This window comes from Scleropages formosus, chromosome 15 (assembly GCF_900964775.1).
Source record: "Scleropages formosus chromosome 15, fSclFor1.1, whole genome shotgun sequence".
NCBI classification, from domain to species: Eukaryota; Metazoa; Chordata; class Actinopteri; order Osteoglossiformes; family Osteoglossidae; genus Scleropages; species Scleropages formosus.
The window spans coordinates 27,792,339-27,818,225 of record NC_041820.1 but is presented as its reverse complement, the minus strand read 5'-3'; the positions used below and the strand labels follow the sequence as shown (position 1 = coordinate 27,818,225).

General features: G+C 43.2%; 2 protein-coding genes across 2 annotated transcripts in view; one reads left to right on the top strand and one right to left on the bottom strand.

Moving 5' to 3' along the window:
• Positions 1–18,869, top strand: part of LOC108928291 (formin-1) — a 106,186-nt gene extending 87,317 nt beyond the window's left edge. The window contains exons 16-19 of the mRNA XM_018742174.2: positions 2,469–2,520; positions 9,914–10,063; positions 16,507–16,588; positions 18,182–18,869. Coding sequence (XP_018597690.2) covers positions 2,469–2,520; positions 9,914–10,063; positions 16,507–16,588; positions 18,182–18,226 — 329 coding nt within the window. The 3' untranslated portion in view covers positions 18,227–18,869. The remainder of the gene's footprint in view (positions 1–2,468; positions 2,521–9,913; positions 10,064–16,506; positions 16,589–18,181) is intronic.
• A 4,474-nt stretch (positions 18,870–23,343) lies between these two features.
• On the bottom strand, positions 23,344–25,775 carry grem1b (gremlin 1b). The gene is made up of 2 exons (XM_029258681.1): positions 25,762–25,775; positions 23,344–24,605 (listed from the first exon to the last, which is right to left on the bottom strand). The coding sequence occupies exon 2, from the start codon at positions 24,602–24,604 to the stop codon at positions 24,047–24,049; it is 558 nt and encodes a 185-aa protein (XP_029114514.1). The 5' UTR covers position 24,605; positions 25,762–25,775; the 3' UTR covers positions 23,344–24,046.
• Between the last annotated feature and the right edge of the window lie 112 nt (positions 25,776–25,887).

Genomic DNA, 25,887 nt, shown 5'->3' with positions numbered 1-25,887 from the left:
TTGATTTTCAATTTCGAATCAAAAACGAATAAATGCAACTTACATGGACCCATTTGTAAGTCTTCTGATTAAAATGAGTTATTAGCACATTTATTCATTTATTCATTTAGCAGATATTTTTCTCCAAAGCAGCACACAGTGATTATTAACTAGTATTTACAATCATTCATCCATTTATACAGCTGAGCAATGTAACACTCTCACCAGTATCACTCATTCACATACTGCAGGCAATGTAGTCATCAGTCCAAGCAAAACATGTCTTTGGGAAGAAGCACACACAAGCATAGGGAGAACATGCACACTAAACACAGACTGAGTAAGGAATAAACCCTACATCCAATTTCACAGCCCAGGTGATGTGAGGCACCAGCGCTACCCGCTGTACCACCGTGCCCCAAACCACCCACCACTTCTTCACATCTACATCTGCTGCCAAATGGGGATCACGGGTGATGAGGAGTCGACATGTCATTCAGTTTAGCAGACCATGTAATCGACATATCAAATGTACCATAAAGTGGCATTAGGAATTAATACAGCAGACCAAGAAAGCTGGTGGAAGTCACATTTAATTTTGTATTTGGTGACACCTTTCTTATGGCATGAGTGGCCAGCAACAGGAAGGCCTTCAGAGGCACAACTGTGTATCCCTCCGGACTCCCACCTCCAGTTGATCCCATCCCGCCAGCGAGGCCTGTGATGTGGATAGTCTCCTTTGTACAAACAGTGCCAAGATCTGCTGATGGTAGTGGAATTGTTCTGTCTCCCAAGTTCTCTGTTTAATCACATCGTTTATTTATGAGCAATGATTGCCACCTCCCACTTTACCCCTTCTCCTCCATCCCAACAGACACACACACACACACACACACAGACATACATTTCCCCCAGCCTTTCTCTTTTAGCACACTTCATCACATTGATATTTTTATGTGGTGATATGTCATAAATATAAAAGATAATACTGTTATAGTGTTTGCATTTCATAGGGCCACAGAGTTGAAACATATTAAGATTAACTGGAAGATGATACGCCAAGAGCTTTGAAATGTAACGGCTTGTCTCTACATTGTTTTCTTTAACATTTTGCGCATGGTTAGTTTTATTTGCTATGTAAAACCTTTCTGACATCCCCTTGGTGTGAGGAAGTTTAAGACGCAAATTAGAATACAGGGAATAATTACTTTTCTGGATTCTCTAGTAATTAGCACCGTTTATCTCTGAATAAAAGTGTTGTGTTGCTTTAGGACCAAAAGCTCACATATAAGGTTGCAAATAACAGATTCTGTGTTCTGAAGCAGTTAGTAAATAACATTATATTCCAGGTTGCTCTTGTCAGACCTCTCGATTAAGAAAAAGTAGTTTGGTGAAGTGTGTCAGACTTTTAAAGCCCTAATTTATTGTCCCTCTCAGCATGCACATCTCGTAACTTTCTAGTTAGCCACTACTTGTTTCATGTTAGCTAGTGCAGGGTGAAAAGAAGCTCACACATGCTCATTGTGGGCCGCACTCAGGAGCTGCGGTGCCAACGTTTCACGGAGCACCACTGGAGGAATACCTCAGGCGCCAGTAAAACCTCCAGCGTGTCAAACACCATTGGTCACAGTCCCCCAGGCCCCCTCTCCCCTCCTCCTCCTTCCTCCTCCTTCCTCCTCCATTCATTAGGGTTACCTTTGACAAATCAGCCTGCTTGCCCAAACACATATTTAAAAAACAGAAAGGGTAGGGGGTTAGGTTAAGCTCACGCTCTCCCTCCAGACCCCCAAACCTGCCTTTGAACAATTTTTTGGAGACTTCCCCCTCTTAAATCTTCAATTGGGAAAGGTCCCCCATCATTGTAAAAAGGATGAATCTGGAAAAATGCAATAAATCTGAGATCACAGGCAGTCTTCAGCCCTAGATAAATTCTTGCACCTCAGCCTGGCCCGCTGTGCACATCTGCCTTGCATTTAAGCCCTTTTACATGGCAGGACACCACAGGAGCCTGGAGCACCACATCACCTCCTTGAGCCCCCTCCTGCGATTTTGTGGTCCACTCCATTCTGCATCTCCTACCTGATGCGGATCATCCACACTTGCCACAGTGTCTTCAAGCCTCAGGCAGCACATTAATGCACATGCAGATACATGTGTGCACATAAACAGGTGCTCACGGAAGTGGTTGTCATTGCTAGGACTGGTGGGTCTCTGAATGCTGGACATCAGGAGCAAGCCTGAGGACTGAATGGCCTCTCCACAGAAAGCATCCTACGGGGCCAGTAAAAGGCTTCTCACATGCCACCCTTTGAGTCTCCGTTCTCACACTTTCACGGCTGGACCACCCATGCTTAATGGTTCAAGAGTTAGACTTCCACACCTACTATCAGGCTGTTTTCTTCATTAGCTGATTGGTATATCTGATTATTACAATATCCTTGCAGACTTCTTGGTTTCGATTAGTTTATACTGATCTTTTTCTTTTACAGCTCAAAAAGAATACCGTGTGGAAGATGATCGCCTTCAAGCAGCACAAAAAAGGTATGAAAGCCATTTTTACTGTTTATCTTTATTTTTTAAGACCGTCAATTTTATGTTGCACTAAACACAGATAATGGCCTGGTGTCTGTTGCATGAAAGTGCATTAAATGCCTGTAACATAGCTATGCATTCTAGGTCCTCATCTCTCCAAGCTCCAGATTTTCTGAGCATTCTGCTCATACTTCATTTAGACTTGAAGGTTTCCTACACAGCGCCTCTCAGAGCAGGGAGAGGAACACAGGGTAACTGATAGTGCTGCGTGACCATCACTGATTATTTACCATTTCACCTAGATAGTAACCATTCAGCGCCTGGGATCAGATAAACCGAATGTTGGCAATTTGTAGAGCTGCCTGTGGCAATTAGTACCACTTGATAAGGAACCCTCTGATAAGCTGGGAGCCTCAAGTCCTCAGGCCGAACGCAGGCGTCCAGACTCTGTAATGGAACATCTTTTGTCACGTGTTGAAAAACTCAGGTCGGACCCAAACAGGTGGATTAGTCTAGGACAGGAAGCTGGAAGGGTGCCTGAAAATGTGGATGGAGATGCTTTGCAAACTCGGATTAACCACTCATGCACTACGACCCCCACCGCTGTCTTGCCCTTATCTTCCGTGTTTGGTACCGCAGCATCCAGGAGTCACTCCAGAAAAGCAGGCCTCTGCTAATTTATGGGGAATACTGGAACTGGCAGCCGTTTAACCACTGTCAGGGTGCAGTGCAATCTGGAAAATTTCATATCAGAAAAACACGCCAGAGAGGACAAACACAGCAAATTGATTATTGTTCCTTGTTTAGATAAAATCTGGAATTGTTTTCTTTAAATTCTAGCTATCTCAATATGAAAATAAATCAGGAATAGCATATAAAAGGGCAAACCAAAAAAAAGAAGTGCTAAACATTAGAAATGGGAAACTATAAACAATTAACAATTTTGCTCATTATAAACGGTACAGCTCTTTTGGCAAATGTTATGGCATGTTCTCCCTCTGTGGCTGCATTTCAGATTGTGCAGGTCACATTCATGAGTGTCTTAGCCGTTTGGCCCTCTTAAGTTCTGTTAATGCCCTCTCTCTGCAAAGGTTTTCCCAACATGGATTCCCAGCCTCAGCTCCAACACTTGGCCCCAACACCATGTTAATGAAGGCATGGGGTTTGAGGGTATTGATCAAAAGGACACTGCAGCTTTACACAAGGGCTTTTTAATGACATTCGTCTTTTATTTCATCCACGAGCGGCGCCATTTGAAGGGGCCTTTTTCGCGCTCCCACTGGCACACCTCATTAAAACGACATGATGATGATGTATACGGCTCGCCATGTGTTGCTGGGACCCTTGTTGGACCCTGGTGTCTGTCCAGAGGAGTCCGCCCACAGACCCAACCTCCAGCATTCCGGATTGTGCAGGTGGAGATACAAACCCCAACCTAGGCCCATTACATTTTTCTGTCCTTCCAACCATTTAGCCATTACTCTAAAACCTTGTCTTGACTAAAGTGCGTAACCACATTGCATCTTCACTCTTCTGGGCACTAAAGTATTTTGAGAAATAATATAACAGTACACTGGGTTCTCAACTTACGAACACATATGGGACTGAAAGTCTGTTTGTAACTCATTTTGTTTGTAACTCCAAAGTCTTTTTTTTCTTTAGATCACACTCAGAATCTTACAAAAATGCAGATGTCCCTCAATTTATTCATGGGTTAGGTTCTGAAAAATACTCTGATTAAAAGATAGTAATTTGAAAAGTTTTATGTGACATCACTGTATTACTCCTATTATGAAACGCTCAAAATAAAAACAATAATGTCCGCAACCTCCTACTTAACCTATTGTCATGGCAACAGGCTGACTGGAGACAGACATGTACAGTAAGTAATGGACCCAAGCGCGGGTAGTTTTATTCATTCGACTGGGTTTCTAGAGCAAGACAAACTCAAAGGTCAGGCACAAGCGAAGGTCTACGAGGTAAAAACGTCACTATCCAGGCAAGGCAATACGTCGTGGTCGAGGAAAACAGGCGAGGGTCGAAAACCAGGAACAAGAATACAAAGCAGGGCAAGACGAGAATGCTGATACTGCAAAACCATCAGGGCGATTGCAAGAATCCGCATCATGGTGTGGACACAGAGCTCCTTATATCCCGGGAGTCATCAGTTAGCCGCAGGTGTTGCCGCTCTGCTTGTTCCCGGGGGTGTGACACCTATCATGTAACTATGTGCAAAATTTGTCAGAATCTGGCCTCTTTCAATTTGCTTTATCATCTATACAATCACACACACACACACACACACACACTTTTTCAGAACCGCCCGTCCCATACGGGGTCGCTGGGAACCAGAGCCTACCCGGCAACACAGGGCGTAAGGCCGGAAGGGGAGGGGACACACCCAGGACGGGACACCAGTCCGTCGCAAGGCACCCCAAGTGGGACTTGAACCCCAGACCCACCCGAAAGCAAGACCCGGTCCAACCCACTGCGCCACTGCACTCCCCATCTATACAATCAATAAAAGTGTAATAAATAGCGATATTAGGTTCTGTAAAAGTCTAGGATATAGCTATAATAAAAAATAAACTCAGACTTATTTTAACATTTTTATTAACTTTGAGCTATTATATACGAAAATTAAAACTGAAGTTACTGAAAATAAACATCCTTTGTCACCTGAAACTTCTGTTTAGTATCAGTAATGACTGAATTATTCCATAAATATGTGCAATGTTTGTTATTGATCACCAACACTCGCCAGACACGAGCTAAGCAATGGAAGCAAGTTGAACGAAGGTGATCCCACACTCCTGTTCTGGGTTGGTGTGTTTTACTGTCAGCTAATGACTGGACTTGGAAACACACGTGACATTCGCTGGTCAACAATTTTTTGAAAATTGACAAGTGAATAAAATACAATTAAAAATTAATAAACTCACACACCTTCTGAACCGCTTGTCCCATACGGGGTCGCAGGGAACCAGAGCCTACCTGGTAACACAGGGCGGAAGGGGACACACCCAGGACGGGACACCAGTCCGTCACAGGGCACCCCAAGCGGGACTCAAACCCCAGACCCACCAGAGAGCAGGACTGTGGTCCAACCCACTGCGCCACCGCACCCCCCTAATTAATAAACTTTAAAATGTTTATAACACAGGGATCCAGTATCATGTCATTATGTACGTATTTGCTTAGTAGATGCTTTCATCCTACGCTACGTATTTAAAGAACTGGATATTTTTGGGATATAGTGCAGCGTAAGCGTCATGCTCGAAAGTCCTACTGATCACTAGTCCAGTTCTTAGGTGGTTCTCATTTGTCTGCAGACAACATGGCCAAGACATAGGTATACACAGATTTCACAGCCTTAGAGATCCACAAGTAATCCACATTTGAAAAAAGAATTCAGTTCCTATTACATTAATATTAATCAAAGATGACTGCTGAAACAAACTAAATTCAGAGTTGAGTTTTACTGGATTGGACTGTCTTTATACTTCTTGTCTCAACTATTTATTAAAAGCAAGCAACTGCCATCACCTTTACCATTACGAGCACACACACACACACACATCTTCAGAACCGCTTGTCCCATACGGGGTCACGGGGAACCGGAGCCTACCCGGTGACACAGGGCGTAAGGCCGGAGGGGGAGGGGACATACCCAGGACAGGACGCCAGTCCATCGCAAGGCACCCCAAGCGGGACTCGAACCCCAGACCCACTAGACAGCAGGACTGTGGTCCAACCCACTGCGCCACCGCACCCCCTACCATTACGAGCATCCTCTACCTGTTTCTGTAAAGTTGCAGTTTAACCAAGGAATAAAAGGAGAACACAAAACCCTCTGTATACATTTCTTAAATTCCAGCTTAATACCACCAGCATCTCCAGAAGGTATATAGAAGTGAATGGTGAAATTGTGCAATTGTTTCCTTAGCAAAACAGTAGTCCTGTTCCAGGTTAGATCCCAGTAACTTTCTGCACAAGAACTCCTCTGAAAAACTGCACTGTGCACTTTTCACATGCAGGCATTTCTTGACCACGTTTAAAGACTGCTGACATTTGTTTTGCCATTTTTTGGTAGAATTTACAGAAAATGTATGCTTCCTTACCATAGTCCTGTCAGTGACATGAAACCTCAGGAAGGCTCAGAAAGATTGTGTTTTCCCTTCATACTCATGTAGATTCACTTCACTGCAACATTAATATAATGGTAGCCTCCTCAGCTAGTATTAAAGGATCGTTGTTCTCCTAAACATGCTGCCCTAATTTATTAGGTGTCATGTTTCTTTTTCTCTTGGGTTTTGTAACACGCTCACCTTCAATGGCTCATTAACTATCTCCTCATTTGTGATTCCGAATTTCATGACATGCAGATGTATAGGTGCAGCACAGAATGACTCTTGGTTATTGGTGAGCTGAAGCAGCACTGCAAAATCCATCTTAGCTGAGATGTACGTCGCTTTGGAGAAAAGCGTTTGCTAAATGAATAAATGTAAATGTAAGATCCAGAAGGTGCTGCACCTTAGGAGTTTTATGCAAGATGCAATGAACAGGCTTTGCCCTATGATCTGTTTCTGTGGTTCCTGCAAACATTGCAGACTGCTAAAATGAAATAATTGAAACAAAATCCAGAAAGGTCATGATGGAAATCAACAGGTTATGTGTCAAAGGTTGTTTTAGGTGCAGCACGGAATGGTTCTTAGTTATTGGGGGAGATTTAAATTGTTCTGCTTTTTTACACTACAGGTATACCCCGTCACACGGACCTAATTCGCTCCTGAAAATTGTTTGTATACCAAGAGTCTGTAAACCAGGAGGTCCTTTCCCATTATTTTAAAAGGGGGAAAAAAAAATGTGTTCCTGAAGTTTACGCACATGCCAAAATATTTCCACAGACACCTTCAAAACCAATTAAAAACAGTCTCAAGAAATAGTTATAACATAAGGATGATAAGACATTAAAGATAATCAAGAAGGAATTTAACAGACTAAATTGGAGCAGTAATTTTAATTTTCACTAAACTACCATGAAGTAAGTACACGTAAACATTTGAAAGACACATACAGTATACTGTATTGACACACACACACATTTTCTGAACCGCTTGTCCCATACGGGGTCGTGGGGAACCGGAGCCTACTCGGCAACACAGGGAGTAAGGCTGGAGGGGGCGGGGACACACCCAGGACGGGACACCAGTCCATCGCAAGGCACCCCAAGGGGGACTTGAACCCCAGACCCGCTGGAGAGCAGGACCTGGTCCAACCCACTGCGCCACCACACCCCCCTCTACTGTATTTACGTTTACATTTATTTATTTAGGAGACTCTTTTCTCCAAAGCAACATACATCTCAGAGAACAATGTAAAAAGTGCATTACATCAAAAGAAGGAGAAATTTGTATGTGGACACGTGATTCTTGAGTACAGTCAATTATGAGGTCAGGAGAGAAGTGAGTCCAAAATTAATTTATAGCTTAGGCATCGTTGCCGAAAAGTTTGTGCCTGACTGGCTCATCACTTCTGCATTTACATCATTGTTGAAAAGTCTGTGTGTCGATGACTCATGACTTCTGTATCACTGGGGAAGTCTACCTCAAATACCCAAAAAAGTCTGTAATTCCAGAAGCAGTCTGTGTACCGAACATGTGTGTAACTTTTCTAGGGCCATTATACTGAAAATCTGTACACCAGGAGTGAGTGTACCGGGGTACACCTGTACTTCTGACCAGTAAACATTTGCTGTTCTTTAAAATCCACTGCATCTTATAATCGCAAAATATTACAGCTTTACTCTGCCTTTCAGATGTGTGCAGTGTAGTAGAGTGACTTTTTGTGTGTGTGTGTGTGTGTGTGTGTGTGTGTGTGTGTGTGTTATGTAATGCAAGGGCTTACTCAAGATTGCTGTACACATTTTACTGAGGGATTTCTTCGAGTGCGTGGTGTGTTCATCTGACATAGATGATACAGATGCTGTCTTTACTATGGTCCTTTGTGGATCTCTGTGATGAGTACAGATCACAGGCAAGGTAATAAAATAAAATCTTGCAGCAATTATGTCATAGAAGTCAACAATGCTGATTCCAAATGTGGGCGACAGGGACTGGGGAGCGGTGCTGAAATCAACAAAGGCTTGGTGTGATTTGCATCCATTCTGACACATGACCAAACCATAAAAATCCAATATAAAAGAACTATAATTAATCACAACAGATCTTGCAGAACCTACAAAGGCCAGAGAATTGATGTCAATTTAGTAAATCAAAGCCCCCACCCCCCTCCTGTTGGTTTGTGGAGTTCCGCTCGAGTTTGGAGCAGAGGAGTGGATGATCTACGGCACCGTCTTTGTAATTGCAACAGGGCCGCGTGACGGATACCTCGAAACGGAAGACGGCTCCGTGCTGTGGAAACTTCTGCCACGCACATTTGCCACCCGGGCTATCGTGTCTTCCCTTAGCATCTTTGGAGCCACTTACCATCTGGAGGTCAGAGGCTTGTTTGCCGATGCATGTGCATCCTTTGAGTCCTGACTGCATTATATCAAACACTGTGACAGCCACGGCAAACCGTCTTTAGTGTTCAGAGAAGGAGGGAACACTGGGGCAGTAGACTCCTCGAAACACTGGAAGGGCTTCTGGGAAAAGATCAGTTTTTCATAATTAAGCCGGAGTAACATTGCAAGATCCAGAAGAGGCTCTACGATGGGAATTTTATGGCTGGATGAAATTAATGGGCTTCAACCCATGATATGTTTCTATGTTTCCTTCACACATTCCAAACTGCTAAAATGAAATAATTTAAACAAAATCCAGAAAGGCCTTAATGGAAATCAACAGGTTATGTGTCAAATGTGCTTTGGAGAAGAGCATCTGCTAAATGAATGAATGTAAATTTAAAGTTTGTTTTTATAATTAAAGAGCCGCTGGCTTGTTAACAGACAGTTCAGCTGATGAATGGCTGGTTAACCACAACCATGTGAAGAATCCCTGTGACTGATTTGTCTGCCACTAGGAAAGTGTGCATTCCTGACACTCAAACCCGAAACACCCCTTTCAGAGAATATCTGCAAAAGCGTTTATCCTCATGCAAAAATGTAAAGCAAAATTTGGCCATTTCAGCATTATTTTAACCTCCAAGAGAGGCCAGCACAGTTTCTCAATTGGTGTTGGTAGATACAGCAGCATCCTTCTGCTACATGTGTGTCTGTGTGTAAGAGAGAAAGGGTGACTAAATCTAATTGCCCTTTGTCCATGTGAGAACTGTACATTCCTTCTGAATGGGAATGCCCTTTGTAGGTATCAGCAAGCTACCCTAAGACCAGAGGGCAAATGTGATAATCCCAACCTCTACTACTGGCGATGTGGTAATCCAAACCTCTTTTACATTTCAGTTTCCAAGACATGGTGGTCTACTTTGGCCAGAAGCCAAAGTCTGGGGAAAATGAGGTGATGCCTGCCTATGTCTTCATGCTGTGGTACGAGTTCTGCAATGACTTCAAGAACACATGGAAGCGGGAGAGTAAGAACATTTCCAAGGAAAGGTGAGCGGACGGCTGACCAACAGAACACTTCATTCAACATTTCTGGTGTATCGAAGCTCATCTTGGGAGGATTGTTTCATTATCAGTGAGCGGTAAAAAACAAACAATCCAGACTGTGGTCTAGCCTGTTGCCTGCAGCAGTCAGATTTATGAAACAGTTTTTGGTCATAAAAGTACGGTGTTTCTCATATGTTTTTACATTTACATTTACATTTATTCTTTAGGCAGATGCTTTTCTCCAAAGCGACATATATCTCATAGAAAATACAATTTGTGCATACATTAGGAGAAAGAGACACAGCTGCAGATGTGTGATTCCTAAGTACAGTTAGTTCACCTTCACCATATGCACCAACGTTCATCACACAAGTAGTTGCATAAAACTTTGCCAGAATATTGCAATTTCCTAATTACCCACACACAGTTGCTAAACCCGCTTGTCCCACGTGGGGTCGCAGCAAGCCGGAGCCTAACCCAGCAACCTGGGGTGTAGGGTTGGAGGGGGAGGGGACACACCCAGGACGGGATGCCAGTCCGTAACAAGGCACCCCAAGCAGGGCTCAAACCCCAGACCCACTAGAGAACAGAACCCAATCAAACCTGCTGTGCTGCTGCGCCATTGCGCCATTGCGCCCCCCCCCCCCCCCCCCAATCACCTTCCTAGTTTTTTTTTTGAGATATATATATAAACATTTACATTACATTGCAGGAGTAGCTGTGTAAAGGCTTATCCAGCCATGATCTCAAAGTTATGACGCATGAACATTTACACTTTACATGCACTTAAGAGATCATGGGCGAAGTGAGTTTGGAAGAGGTGAGTTTTCAGACCCTTTTTAAATGTGGACAGAAGTTCAGCAGTTCTCAGTGAGAGGGGAAGATCGTTCCACCACAACGGAGCCAGAACCGAGAACCTCCGTGCTTTACCTTTTGTGTGTGGGACCACCGAGCGGGCAGATGTGGAAGAGCGTAGCACTCTTGTTGGGGTGTAGCAGTTGATCAAGTCTTGTCGATATCTGGGATCAGTTTTATTGATACATTTGTAGACAATAACCAAGGTCTTAAGTTTGATCCGGACAGCTATAGGAAGCTAGGGCAGGGAAATTAGTAGAGATACATGGGAACGCTTCGGCAAGTCAAATACAACTCGGGCAGCAACGTTCTGTGTCAGCTGTAGAGGTTTGATGGCAGTAGCGGGAAGGCCACAGAAGAGAGAGCTGCAGTATCCAGATGGGATGTCACCATGGCCTGGACAAGTAGTTGGGCAGAGTCAGTTGTGAGGTAAGGATGGATTCTGTGGATGTTATGCAGGATGTATCTGCAGGTCTAGGTTGTGGCTTCGATGTGCTGAGAGAACGATAGACTTGAGTCAATCATCATTCCCAGACTCTTAGCCGAGGAGGTCAGTAAAATGAGCGAGTTGTTCAGTTTGATCGAGGGATCACAGCAGAAAGACAGGCCAGCTAGGAGGTGTAGGATCTCTGTTTTTCAACCATTCCTGCAGTTATAGTTCAACAGAAATCAGTGTGAACTTCGATTTTTTGAGTTTATAAATTTCAGTGAGGGTCAAAAACATCGGTCGGGTTGCCACACAATGTGATGAAAAGTGCCTTGTTGAGTGGTTCCACGTAATCCATTGATGAGTGTCCCTTCAGTGTAACATAGAACAGAGTGCCAGCCTCCCTCTTGCCATTCTCTCTCATACAGAAGTCACCTTAAACAGTAAAATATTAATTTTCTTGATAGTGAGGACAATAAAAGTAACAGCTTTCACCAGTCTCCAAGGAGCAGTGGCTTCAAAGACAAAGCAAGCAGGGCTGGCCTACGACCTGGTCCTGTGTCTAAGCTGGGGACTCGATTTACGATGCCTCATCTAACCTGAGGGGCGTCCAGTTGGGGGGCATCAAACCATTGGACAGCACTACTCCCCTGCAGCCTCCTGACATTATTAACAAAGGAAAGGGAACCCATTAAAAGGAGGGTGTTACAGGCAAACTCTTAAAGGTTGTTGTGGCCTCAAATGTCTGTGCTGCTGGTTTATTACAGAGGCAGCATTGTACGTTCCTTTACATGGAGTGTAGAGAGACTGGCAACACTGAGCTTGATTGTGACTTTTTTTTTGGGAAGAAATTTCTTTCTATGAAATAAAATTGCGTGATATTATTATTGTGTTCTAATTTTAATAACCTATTATACAAAATAATACATATAAATCCACAACAAAATTAATTCATTTCCGAGGTGCCGCAGTCTTTTTTTTTTCCATCTGTTTCCTTAAGACTTTTCCATTAGGTTATAAAATTATGTTTCCCATTTTTAATAACATTTTTGACTGTGACAGTTATTCAGACATAACCATAATGTGTATTTAATGCACAATTTAAACTTTATTTCATCTAATGCATCTATTTCAACTCACACCAATCCACCTTTGCAACAGTGTTATTTTTAATCCTCGGCCTGTAAAAAATTAAAAAGAAGGAATGGGTCTTATTTTTCATATTAAATGCAGCCTTCATCAAAACTGCACTGAAGTCTTGTTAGCAATTTTTTAGTTGAGCTTAATAAATCAATTACAGCTTTGAAAAGTGCAAAATACTCTACGGGGGAAACCAGACGTGTTTAAAATCTTTATGAGTGATTCTTGCGACACTCATGGGGAAAGTCAGAAGTAGAGAGGGGTGGGAAAGCTGTTGCTATTTAACTGTTAAATACCACACCCATGGCTCTTTCATGAGTTTGCTTCAACTGGATGTGGCCATTACACTCCTAGTAGCTCATGTAGTCACATATTCTTCATACAAACATTTTTAAACATTTATCAAATTGCAAGGAAGCATTGGGCTGGGGCCGGGAGTTGGACAGTGAAAGCAATAGGAAAAATCCATTAGGAGTTTAGAGTGGTTTTCCCAATAAACACTGGCTTTGGGTCTGTGATTTCACAGTTTTTTCAGACACACTTCAGAATGGTTTAAAAACAATGAATTATGACAAAGTGTTCTCTACAGGCTGATAGTTTCACTTTAAATGCACAAATCTTAAGTTATTATTTTTATATCTACTGCTAATGTGATGTCATTTACAATTTATTAGCTGAGAATCACAACAAGAAATTATGTGATTAAAAAGCTATTGTTAATCATATAATTTTATTCTTTATCATTAGTGTAAATTACAGTATTTGGTCTTTAAAAAAATACACTTTTCATAATACTAACTATAAGAAGTCATGTGTTTGGAATCAGTCCACAGAAGGTGCCAGGTAGTGATGTTTAAACCATCACATGATCCTCATGGTTTTCTTAATTATTTATTAGGCAATCTTGCTCTATTTCACGCACAGCTGAAGGTGCTTATGTACAATTAACTTTATCCTAAATGTTGTTTTCAGACCCATAAAAGTTGAGAGTTTGGTTTTCTTTAGAAACCTTTTTAATTATGTCATAAAATTTAATCCACTGTCACTTTTTCTTTTTTTCCTTGGGTTAACTTCACATTCTGCAGACGATTCAATGGAAAGTATCTGTGATATGTTGGAGTGGTGTTGCAGTTAAAAATTACCAGTGTGTGTGTGACTCTGTGTGTGAGGAGGGGGACTGGGATTACTTGCCAGGTAATTATAGCGCTTATCTGTTGTTTCCCAAAGACTTAAGTTATATGGACTGCTGGTTAAATCATCAAAATGGAAAGATTTGTGTTCCTCTTTACCTGCACAAAACCAAGCATCATCTTGGCAACCACAGAGACATGAAACTGCTATATACGTATATCATAAATTGTGTGGAGTTTGAAAGCCTGTCTATATTGACTGAATGCATTTGGCTACCCTGCCATGGTCTGGCATCACATCGAGGGTGTACCATGCTTGCAGAATAGGCTTTGGGCTGCTGTGACCCTAATTTGAACAAGTGAGCAACTGAGTAAACTTGAAGGCTTTGACCATGTTCTTAACATTTTTTTACTAAGATCTGAAATGCCAAAGCATTTGTAGATTTGGGACTGAAGGGAAAGCATTTTCAGACACACATATGGAAGCTCAGGTGCCCAAGGTGTTTGAAATCAACAAGTTCTAAAATAACAAGCATGAGATAATGAATATATAGAGGTGATTATAGTTGTTTTTTTAACAGATTCTCTTCTATATCACATAAGGAATATTTAAAAAAATCCACACAGATGTGTGATTACACCTACAATTCAAGTAATGAACATTTTCCTGACAAAAACTTTTTTCTACAAAGTATTTAGACTAGCATACCAATTGTGATCGCACGTCCAAGCTTCAGCCAATCTGCCAACATTAACAGATGCTTTAAGGTCTTCAAAAGAGTGGAGAAGGTGGGAGAGAAGCAAATGGAAAGTGAATAAGCTGTGATTATTTTATGGCATCTTCATCTGCCAATTTTGAACAGTCAGTAAAGTGCTGCCTCTCCCTCATACTGCACCTCTGACTGAGTTGATGCAGACTTATTGTCTGCAGTATAAGGCAAATAAAACACAACTTAGTGGTGCTTTAAGTTTTGTGAACCCTTTAGATTTTTTTTTCTATTTCTGCATAAATATGATCTAAAATGTGATCAGATTTTTGTGCAAGTCCTGAAACTACATAAAGAGAACTCAAATAAACAAATCAGACAAAAAGAATGTATTTGTTCATTTATTTATTGAGCAAAATGATCCAATGCTACCTATCTGTGACTTGCAAAAGTATGTGAACCTTTGCTTTCAATAACTGGTTTGACCCCCCTTCGGCAGCAATAACTGCAACTAAACGTTTATGGTGATTGTTGATCAGTCCTACATATCAGCTTGGAGGAATTTTAGCCCATTCCTCCTTACAGAACAGCTTCAGCTCAGGGATGCTGGTGGGCTTCCTGACATCAACTTCCCAATTCAAGTTCTTCAACAACATTTCTGTATGATTAAGATCACTGACTAAGGACGCTGATTAAGGACTTTGACTCGGACATTTTGAAAACATTAACTTTCTTCTACTTTAACCATTCTTTGGTAGAATGACTTGTGTGTTTTGGGTTGTTGTCTTGCTGCATGTCCCACTTTCTTTTTGAATTTCCTCTGTTTCTACACAATCTGCCTGAGAGTGGACTATTAGAGTCTAGATACTTTAGAAATGGTTTTGTTTCTAGTGCTGGGCTATGGTTCTTTTCTAGACCTTATTTCCACCGTTGTAAAGTCTCCTGCAAGGCCACTCGGGATGTCCAGCTGTGTGCTTCAGCCATCCTCGCTCACTCAGATGAGCTGTATTTTCAACTGGTCTCCGCAATCTGCTGAATGAGAGAGAGGCCTTGTGTTGAAAACCCAAGCTGTTGCCTCCCACCCCATGGAAATGTCCGGGTTGTTGACATTCACATTTATTCATTTAACAGATGCTTTTCTTCAGAGTGAAGTAGACTTGACTTTACTAACAAGTGAATGTCACCAGCAGACAAAGGTACAGATGCAGACGTATGGTTGTAGAAATACGGTCATATCATGTCATTAGCAAAAACCGCTTGTCCCAAGCTGGGTTGCGGCAAGCCAGAGCCTACCCGGCAACAGAAGGCTGAAGGGAGAGGGGACACACCCAGTACAGGACGCCAGTCCATCGCAAGGAACCCCAAGCAGGGCTCGAACCCCAGACCTGCCTTATAGCGGGTACCGGGCAAACCCGGCACACCACCACACCCCCCCGAAGTACAGTCAATTAGTCCAATACCAGTACACATTTCACCAGTAGCTGCATATAGAACTGATGACAAGCCCCTCACCTGCTCTGTGACAGATCAACTAAGAAACTTGAGTAGGAACTAACCCTCTGTCCTAGTTGAGTTCCCAAGTCAGGGACCAACTGTACTTCTCAAATTCACCTTTTTTTTTGAAAGTGCTGCTTTTCTTTCTTTCCAGCTTTGATGCACCTAAAGCAACAGGTAAAAAGATACCAGAATAAAGCCTTTCTCACTCTCTGTCCTTTTCTCGGGAGGTACGTCCTCAAGCCTGTGCCAGCTGGTGTCAGCCTTTGCCTGTCGATTACAGACATATTGAAAATGGTTGCGTTTTGTGTCATGGTAGCACTTCTGTGGTCTCCTAGAGCCCTCGCTGTTTAGTGCTGGTAACAGGAAATGGGGGGTGCCTACAGGGTTCACGGGACCACTCGGACTGTGCAATATGTTGCGGCTCATTTGAAGCAGATTGACTGGAGCACAGTGAGACTGCAATAGCAGTGTGAACAAGTATGCTCAACTTGTATGCCGTTCATCATGAGCTGGAGTCAGCTGCATCTGCAGGGAAAACACAGGTTTAGCTGTGTCCCAACAGACCCCCCCCCCCCCCCCCCCCCAACATGGTCCCAGGCTCTCATTATCTACACACAGATTTATCGCTCCTGGGAAATGCCAGAATTTTTAATCTTGGCCCTTGTGACAGCTGCACCCTCTCCGTTCTAGGATTAAAGAGGCTCAGGACACAGTGGACAGATTGACGGCTGAAAAGAAGGTGGAGACCAAGAAGATCAACCCCAACAGTCTGGTACAGAACTATGACCCACACCTGCTTGTTTGGTGTTCCATTCTGATTTCTTTCACCTTTAACAGGACTTCTAAAATTTACCTTTACATATATTCATTTAGCAGATGCTTTTCTCAGCAGCATCATACATTGGTTATTAACAAGTTATTTTCTGACGCATTTGTACAAGGTGACTTTCAGTGTACTACACTGTGTTAAACTCAATACGGTCATTCACTCAGCTTTACAGCAGAGCACCATAGCACATAATCACACACTACAGACAATTTAGTCACCAGTCTTCCTGAAACACGTCTGTGGACTGTGGGAGGAAACAGCACAGGACAAAACCCATATGAGCACAGGGAGAACATAAACCACAGAGACTGAGCAGAGGTCGAACCCACATCCGAATGTACAGCCCAGCCATTGTGCTGCCCTTCACATCACCTTGGTCTAAATGCCTCTGAGCAGTAGAAGAGTGGAGAACCAGAGCTGCAACTGTACGTAACACAACATGCAGAATCAGCACTGGAAATGTCCTTTGGCAAAAGAGATTTTTTTCCTTATTATTACAGCATTTTATTGTTATTATTATTATTACTATCCATCCTCACTCCAGTCAGGCTATTTGAGGGCAAACAAGGTGCAACTTAAACCATTGTTTTAATATGCTTTTGTGTACCTAAAATACAGTATATAAATTGGAAAAAGTGTATTATATTATTTTTTAAAAGCGTATCTCTTCTGACTTCTCCTAGTTAGCCAATATGTGTGACAGAGAGGAAGGACTCATTATATTGTTGTTCCTATAATTATTAGCTGTGGTAACAGCAGTAGCAAAATTAATATCACTACTACTGTTTATAATGGTACAAAAGTTTTTCAGCCTTTTTTTGTTACTTGAATGTGAATTGCTTCTCCTTACATTTTGAAATGTATCCCTTGTTTTTACACAACTGTAGCAGTAGTCAAGACCCAAATGTTGTTCATATGTTTATCATTGGCTCCATATGTGTTGCTTGGTCAGTAAAAGTGGCATTTGTAGATTTGTTTCTGTTTCAGTCACGGTAGAAGTAAACATTGATGGGTTATGATGAAAGTTCTGTTGGCATTCGGCTGTGCTGAGAGGGAGCCCTGTGTTTAGGATTTGTTGCTTTCTTATTAATTTGTGTCTTTTCTGAGATTAAGCCAAATCCACATTTGTATCGTTTTATTCAAAATCCGTATGCCACAGATAGCTGGTAAAAGCAAAGTCAATGTTTCAATGAAAGTAGTTAACTGTCTCTTAAATCTTTGAAGGTATAAGCCTGACACTTCCAGGTTTCTGCATTGCACCTGTTGATTTTTTCATTAGTTTCTTAACATTGTGTGTGTGCTGTGGGGTTTTGGACCTCCCTACATTTCTTTTCAAATAGTGGTATATTATCAAGATTGAGGAATAACGGAGAAATGATTGTAAATAGAATGGCTAAATGTTACACTGGTTTAAAATTAATTTCAAACACTCACTTAATTCTGAAGCAGCCATAATGAAGATGAGCAGCACATTGTGAAAGCAATGCTTGATGCTGGATTTGCCAAGGGTGAAGTAACATTTCTTCCACTTTACAGAAGGAACGACTGCGCCAGAAGCAAGCAGGCATGTCTTCCAGCTGAGCAAGAAGGAAAGAAATCAGGACTGATGGAAGGAGAACATGAGATGACATGATTGACCTCCTGTGTTGCCAGCATTGCCCACCCACTACCCAGCACCCACCCCCCACCCCCCCAAACGGTGCCATACCTCATCATTCCATCTGCTCACCACATAGACTCCTATCACGTGACCTTCATGCTCCACCAGAAGGGTTCCTCTGTGTGAAAGCACTGGGCTATGGATGCTGGCTTCTCTACATGGTGTCACCAAAAAAATTTCAGCAGGAACCCAGAGGTACAGGAGAGATACAGAAGTACTAGAAGCCTAGTGGTCCAGAGGCACCACGAAGCCAAAGAGGGAGCTGAAGAAAGGCGTGGGTGCGGGATATGTCTTAACTAAAGAGTGTTGGTGTCCATGTTTTCAGAAAACACCATGGTACCGAAATCCCATTAAATCTCCTTTGCATTAAAAGGTCCAAATACTGTATGTAGCATACAAAGTTCAAAATGTTCATTTTCTCAGTCAGCAAACACATATTGCAATTAGTGATAAGATGGAAGCTTTCTAGATGAGTTGCTGATATGGAAAAAAACACCAGACATACACTTGAGCGATTACTTGTGTGTGTTTATTCATTGACCTGATGCTTTTCTCCTAAGCAGCTTCCAGCATTAATCTACCTACAATTACAGTATATACCCATTTATACATCTAATACAGTGATCATTTTTAGTGGAGCAATCGAGAGCTATGTCTCCTTCTCTTAATGTTATGCATAAATTGAGCTTTTGGACAAAAGCATCTGCTAAATGAATAAATGTAAATGTAAGGATACCACAGCCAGAGGTGAGAATTAGGTTTAGGCAGCAGTTCTAACCACTGTGCTGCCAGCTGTCCCTGTTTGAGGACAGAATGTAAACTGATGTTCACATGCAATTTAAATTAATAACTCCCCTCTCAATGGAAAGATGAGACTGTCAGTAAATGCAAACTGGCCAATTAATGTGTATTTTTCCACAGCAATCCCTGTTTGGCAAGAGCCAGAAATTCCAGAAAGTAGAGTGAAGGTTCTCAGGTGACAAGACAGTTCAGTAGGCAGATGAGCATAGAACGCTAGTTGTTAAAAAAGGAGAATAAAGTTATATTTTTTTGTCCCGCCAAAGCCCTTTAAAACTAAAAGAATGTTATCTTTGAAAAAATATGGGTTCGACATCCTCGGCACTTGCGTGTAACAGCTTTATTTAGGGTGCCACATGTCTCCAGTTTGCCTGCTGGTAATGATGTTTTGCACTTTTAACCCCTCTTTTAATTCCTATGCAACTATTCTTATTCTCCTTGATGTAATCAAAACTTATGCATGATAATACATTATCTCAGAGCCACTCTATACATTTTGATGTTAAGAAATAACTAAAATATATTTATTTACCAAAATATTTCTACTTGAACTATGAGAAAGGTTTGTTATTTTGGGGAAAATGGTAAATACATATTACCCTGCATTCACAGAGACTAGAGTATATTTCTATGACATAATTATTTTATGTCTAAATCATTGTTGTGTTACTTTTGAAAATGTATTTTTGTATATTATGTAGCTCCAAGGGGGATATTTTTATTCTAAGATCCAGAAATAACTCAGTTTGGAATCCACTTTCATGTTCCTCAACAAGTCTATCTCTCATAGCTGCAGATTCAGCACTGGGAATAAAACATATGTTATGAAGACATATCATATTAAGCAGTAGTTTCTCCCTTAAAACACAGATGAAGTATTTTTCTTTCTAACACAAAGTGCTTCAGGTCAATACAGTTGTGATTTTTTTTCCTACTTATTTTACTTATGACTGTACATGTATTTTATTTCAGTCTCAAAAATAGAAAAGTTTCCAATTATTAATAATGAAAATATTGTAGGATTTTTGTTTTGTAGGGAAAAGTTTAAATGCTAAATGTATATGAAGATTTAGATATACATTCATGTAAACGCATGCAATACAGGTAGATACTGTGTGATCAAAGGTGTGATTCCTTCAGGACAATCTGATGGACCCTGTATTATATATACCCTGTTACTGAGGAGGCCTGATGGTCTCACGTACCTTTGTTTGGGATTTAAAATATTATGGAAACATGCTTTACTCAAAAGCTGTCTAAATAAAAGGCAGAGTCTTTTAGAAAAGTTTCAAAATGTTAAATGTTTTTGGTCAAGAAGTGAAGTTGTATTACTCATCAGGTACACTCTTTTCTTACACAGATGTACATATGTATGTAATTTGATTTCTTTTACTCCCCCAAGTCAGGGTCATCGTGGTCCAACATCTATCTCCAAAGTACAGATCCCAGCGATGTGCCACCCTCATGTGCCATGTGTGTTTCTCTGTGTGTGTATGCATGAGAATGAAGTCAGTAACCCTAACTCATTAATAACCCTTCCTCTTCAATATTTAAATGAGTGACTGACAGCCCAATATGGGAAGACGACAGGCCACACTCTGTGTCAGTACATTTGATACACACACACTTTCAGAACCGCTTGTCCCATACAGGGTCGCGGGGAACCGGAGCCTACCCGGCAACACAGGGCATAAGGCCAGAGGGGGAGGGGACACACCCAGGACGGGACACCAGTCCGTCGCAAGGCACCCCAAGTGGGACTTGAACCCCAGACCCACTGGAGAGCAGGACCCGGTCCAACCCACTGCGCCACTGCACCCCCCTGGTACATTTGATATATTGGTGTAATTTTGGAAATGTTGCTCTTTTACACACTTAAGCGAGAGCACTGGCACTGTTTTGCTTGGCCTCAATCGCTTGGTGAAGATGAAAAAAAGGTCAACTATGCTCTCACATCCATGTGTCTTCATTGGGTCCTGTGAATGGACTCGGCTACCTTGAACCCAAACTGTGACATGCTGTGCTGGCAGGGCTCGGACACACGGGGCCGTGATTTCTCTAACGCACTGTTTGTTCATCTGCTGATGGCATCTAAGATGCTGCCCCACAGACCATAAAGCTGGGCCAAGATCTAGCACTGAAATAACACACTCAGGGGAGGAGTTCCACCAGGACTCCTGGAAGAAAAGCCACTCTGTCTTCTCAGCTGGGAAGGTTTGAAGACCTCTTGTCCTGAACAGTATTGCTCTGTGTCAATGTGTGTGAATGTATATGTAGGACCTGAAATCATATTAGGTTTTTCAGTAAATACTGCAGAGGGACCACAGCAGCACAGTGGGCTTGGGTGGGCTTGGGTGGGGTGGGACCCACTCCAGTGGGTCTGGGGTTCAAGTTGTGCTTGGGGTGCCTTGCGGCGGACTGGTGTCCTGTCCTGGGGTTGTGCCCTCCCCACCAGCCCCACGCCCTGCCTTGATGGGCTAGGCTCTGGCTCACCACGACCCCGCTCGGGACAAGCAGTTTCAGACAGTGTGTGTGTGTTGGAAATGAGTAAATGAAATAATTAACACTCTCTGTATCATAGGGTGGGCCTATAGTATAGATTTCCTCAACTTTGCCAAGGGTATTTGGTCATAATGATTATAAAACTTTAAAACATTACATATAAGTTGATTTGTTACTGTAAAAATTGTACATAAATAAGAATCGCAACTCTACTCTTTGTTTTAATACGGCATTACTGTTGTTATTGTTTTCTTTTCTTTTGTTTTCTTTAGTTTCATTGAAATTGCGGGTTTGCCCCACTAAGCACAAGTAACAGCTCGCATTTCACGGAACAATTAATCTGATCCCAGCATTAATGTTTTAGGAGGCGTCTTAAAAAAAAAAAAAAAAATCCCTTTATATATATATATATATATATATATATATATTTGCTAGTTGTTTCGCTCTTGAACATCCCGGAACGTGAGTGTCCGGTTCTCGAGCAGTTCGCTGAACAGGTGTGAAAACGGGCTCAAAGGTGTGTGAAATGTGCGACCGCAACGCGCGAGTCTGGCACATCATCGGAGCCGCAGAATAACGTCTTTTCGATCCGCTATTGAAAGGCTTGTCATGTCCCACATTTCTTCTCGTCTCGGGAGGTTTTTCCCCCATAAATTATGCCGCTTTACGACGCCACGTCCGTCTGCTCCTAGAAAGATATAAAAAGCCTTTTTATATCTTTTTAAAAGGCGCAGCGAGCGGTTGGCTCCGAGCCGTCCGTGAAGAAGATGTTTTTTATTTGCTGTTTCATGTTAACCCCATACATAAAATACTCTGCATGAAATCGGAGTCTTCGCAATTTCCAAATAATTTACGGTCCACCTCGTCTCTCTGTCCGGCGGCTCGAGCTGTAAGCAGCGGAATGCGGCTCCTGCGCCGCCAGTCGCTCACTGTTCCGTGGAGCGGAGGCGCGACTTGCGCCCTTATTTACATGTCATTTACATGTGTTCATCATTTAGCGTCGCTTTTCTTCAGCGCTTTCCAAGGAATTGTCCGCAGTGCTACCACCAGCCCACACCTTCTTCGCCAAGCTAGCAAGGTCACTTAAAGTGTCATATCTATTTCCAAATATATTTCACTTTTAAACAGCTGATCCCAGAGGAGTGAGAAAGCGCGGGAAATATGCAAATTGAGGGATGGGCTAAAGTATCACTCTTACATATAGAACTGTGTATATGGTGTACGCTGGTAATGTTTACACTTCTTTTAAGAGTAATTACAACGTTTTTTTTTTTATAAATAATATTTACTATATATGTACTGTTATTCTTTTGAGTAAACTCGAACTTCGGTCCCTAAGTGAACACATTAAATGCACTTTTAAGCTTTACACGCTCAGTTTGTCAGTCCTGCGGAGGGTGGTCCTGTGCTCTAATATACAGCCGGGGAATATTAGTGCATGTAGTTATATTCCATAAATATAATTGGCCTTTTCATTTTTAATGTGCTTCAGGAAAAGCAGTAATTCTACTGCAGTTTCTACCCGAGTTCTTATGTGGCATGAGCAGTCCACGTGTCGGTGGACATATCTACAGCACCATACAAGAACTGTACAGCTGTCAACAAGTTGAAACACATTTAATCGATCAGTATTGCTGAAGTCATGTACATTTAAACTTGCTTATTGTTGTATAGTTCTTCCCACCAATATTTCATGGTTAAGGTGTATTGCCAACCAACAGTTTCTCCCCTAAAGAACATGAAGAGACCTGTAAGATAACAGGCCAGAGGAGGTTCGCCCAAGTCCATGTAACATTCATTATATTGATACAAACTTTTTTATAATTACATTAAATATTATCATTGCTCTGCTCTCATTCCACACAGTGGAAACTATCAAGTCCTCAGTCTGTATTTACACCCAAAACAGAAGGCAATTTATCGCAGGGGGGGGGGGTAATGATAAAAAGCACATCCTCTCCAAATTGTTCACAGTACAGCTGTTGCTGTTCACACAGATGTTGATCGGAACGGTGAGCAGCAGCTCATCTCCTCCGGCTCCTCCAGCTCCTCCTGTCAGCAGCTCTGCGCGCTGCACCGTGCACGTGGCTGCGTGTCAAACCCGTTTTAAGCGTGTGAATCGCGCGCTTCCGCTGTCACAAGGTGGACGGTTTCGCAGTTAATGAGTTCAGTGATGAGCTTTCCGCGGAAATAAAAGAAGAAAACGTGCTTGTTGTGAGTGTGTTTGTGTATGTGGAATTCATTCAACACAGGCTGCGTGCATAACTACCTGGGTGGTGTAATAACCTCCTCGCATTGATTGATTGTGTTCTGACTGCTCCTCAGGGGACGTGGAAGTGGAAGTGGACGTGGACGTGAACCCCCCCTACCCCGGACAGGCCGCGCGGTGAGCCGCTCCCTTCGCCGCTGGGAGCGGACCGCCGAGAGCGCAGCCCGCCCCTCTAGTCCAGATCAATGGAGATGCAGCGGCACTGCTTCACGCGCTGCACGCGCTTCTTCTTGGTGGGCGGCTGCTGCTCGGGGCAGTTCAGCGTGAACGTCATGGTGGTGAACCTCCTGGGCTTGCAGAAGGAGCACGACTGGAAGGCGCCCTCCTCTCTGCGGACGTGCCGCGGGATGTAGAAGGAGTTGCACTGTCCGTAGCAGAAGCGGTTGATGATGGTGCGGCTCGCGCAGCCCTCCTCGTGGATCGTCTGCTTCAGGGGCTGCGTCTTGCACCAGTCGCGCTTCAGGTAGCGGCGTTCGGTCACGTGCAGCGCCTCCTGGCTGGACTCGAGCACCTCCTCCGCGGGCACGGCGGGCGCTCTCCCGCGACCGCGGGAATCCGATCCCGACTGCGGTTCCGACTCGTTCGGGTTGCTCTTGTCCGGGTGCGGGATGGCGCCCTGGGAGCCCCGCGTCCTCTTGCCGCCCACCGGGGAGCACGGCGGCGGCAGCAGCAGCAGCAGCAGCGCGAGCACGAAAAGCGAGGCGCCGAGTGCGCGCGCGGCTCCGCTCATTCTGGCGGGAGAGGGCGCACGTGGAAGAGAAGAAGTCGCGTTAGTGAGTGGGGATGGGAGCGCGTTGCGGGGGTTTGGGGTCCGAACCTCGCGGAAACGGAGTCGGGCAGGATCGCCAAGAGGCGCCATTGGGGCGGGAGGTAAAACAGTATTTAGGGCAGTCATTTTACAATCCGGTGGTTGCTGATTCGAATCCCGCTCCTGCAGCAGTACCAGTGTGATCACGGTAATTACCCTATAACGACGCAGGGTTGTGTAGAGCTATAGTTTCCGTGTGCGCGCGCGCCTTACATTGCTCTGCTGCTCTATAGATGTGTGAATGACTGTAGAGTTCAGTGCAGTGCCTCTAACACTGTAAATTACCACGGGTTAAGTAAAATACAACACAAATCATTTTACGTCGCTTTTGGGGGAAAACTAAATGACTAAACTTAAATGCCAAGTTCTCTAATGAAGCTCACAGCTAAATAATTGCGTATTATAATTATGGTGTGTTTTTGAACACCACGTGCTTCAGATTGTCCGGAGTGTTTATTCTATACGAAGACCGGGTAGTGGCTGCGAACCGCTTCCTTCCTGATTTGCGCACCGGTTTCTAGAGAAATTCAGTGCCCGCCGGTGTGAGAGGCGTAAAATAACTGCTAATCACATAATTAATATGCGTTTAAAAATAACAATTTTATTAAGTAACAGAACTTCCGAAACACATTTTAGTGCAATATACAATCAGGGCTCCTCGCACACAGAACAGTCATAATAAATAAAACGGAGTCGATCAACAAACTAGTTTCTTCGGCGTATTTTGCCAAAACTTTAGCTCAGGACGGTAAACCATCTCCTCTAGAATGATTCACCTATTTGTACAGCATACTGTAGTATTCTCAGAAGTGCCAGTTCAGGGTAAGCGCCTGTGCCGAGAGTTCAGCGGCAGGAGAGTCCGCGGGGATTCGAGCCAGCAACCAGCAGAGCTCAGCGTGGCGAATCGGACACACTGTGTGCGTGTTCTCTGTATACAGAGACTAGAGCCGCCCGCCGACATCCAGCTGTCGTCTTTGTTGCGGTAATTCACGGTAAATCTCTGCGAGCTGAGTGAGTCGAAGTGACACCTGCGCGTCTCTCGCGCCCAAAAGTGACCGAAAGCGAAGGTTCAAACCCACCTGTCAGAGCTCTGAAAAGGAGCGCGTCTAGCTGGTTTCCGCGAGATCTTCCTCGAGTCCCGGAGGCGCGATGCGTTGGGCGCGTGGACCGTGGGAGAGCGGGAGCGGGAGCGGGAGCGCGCGTCG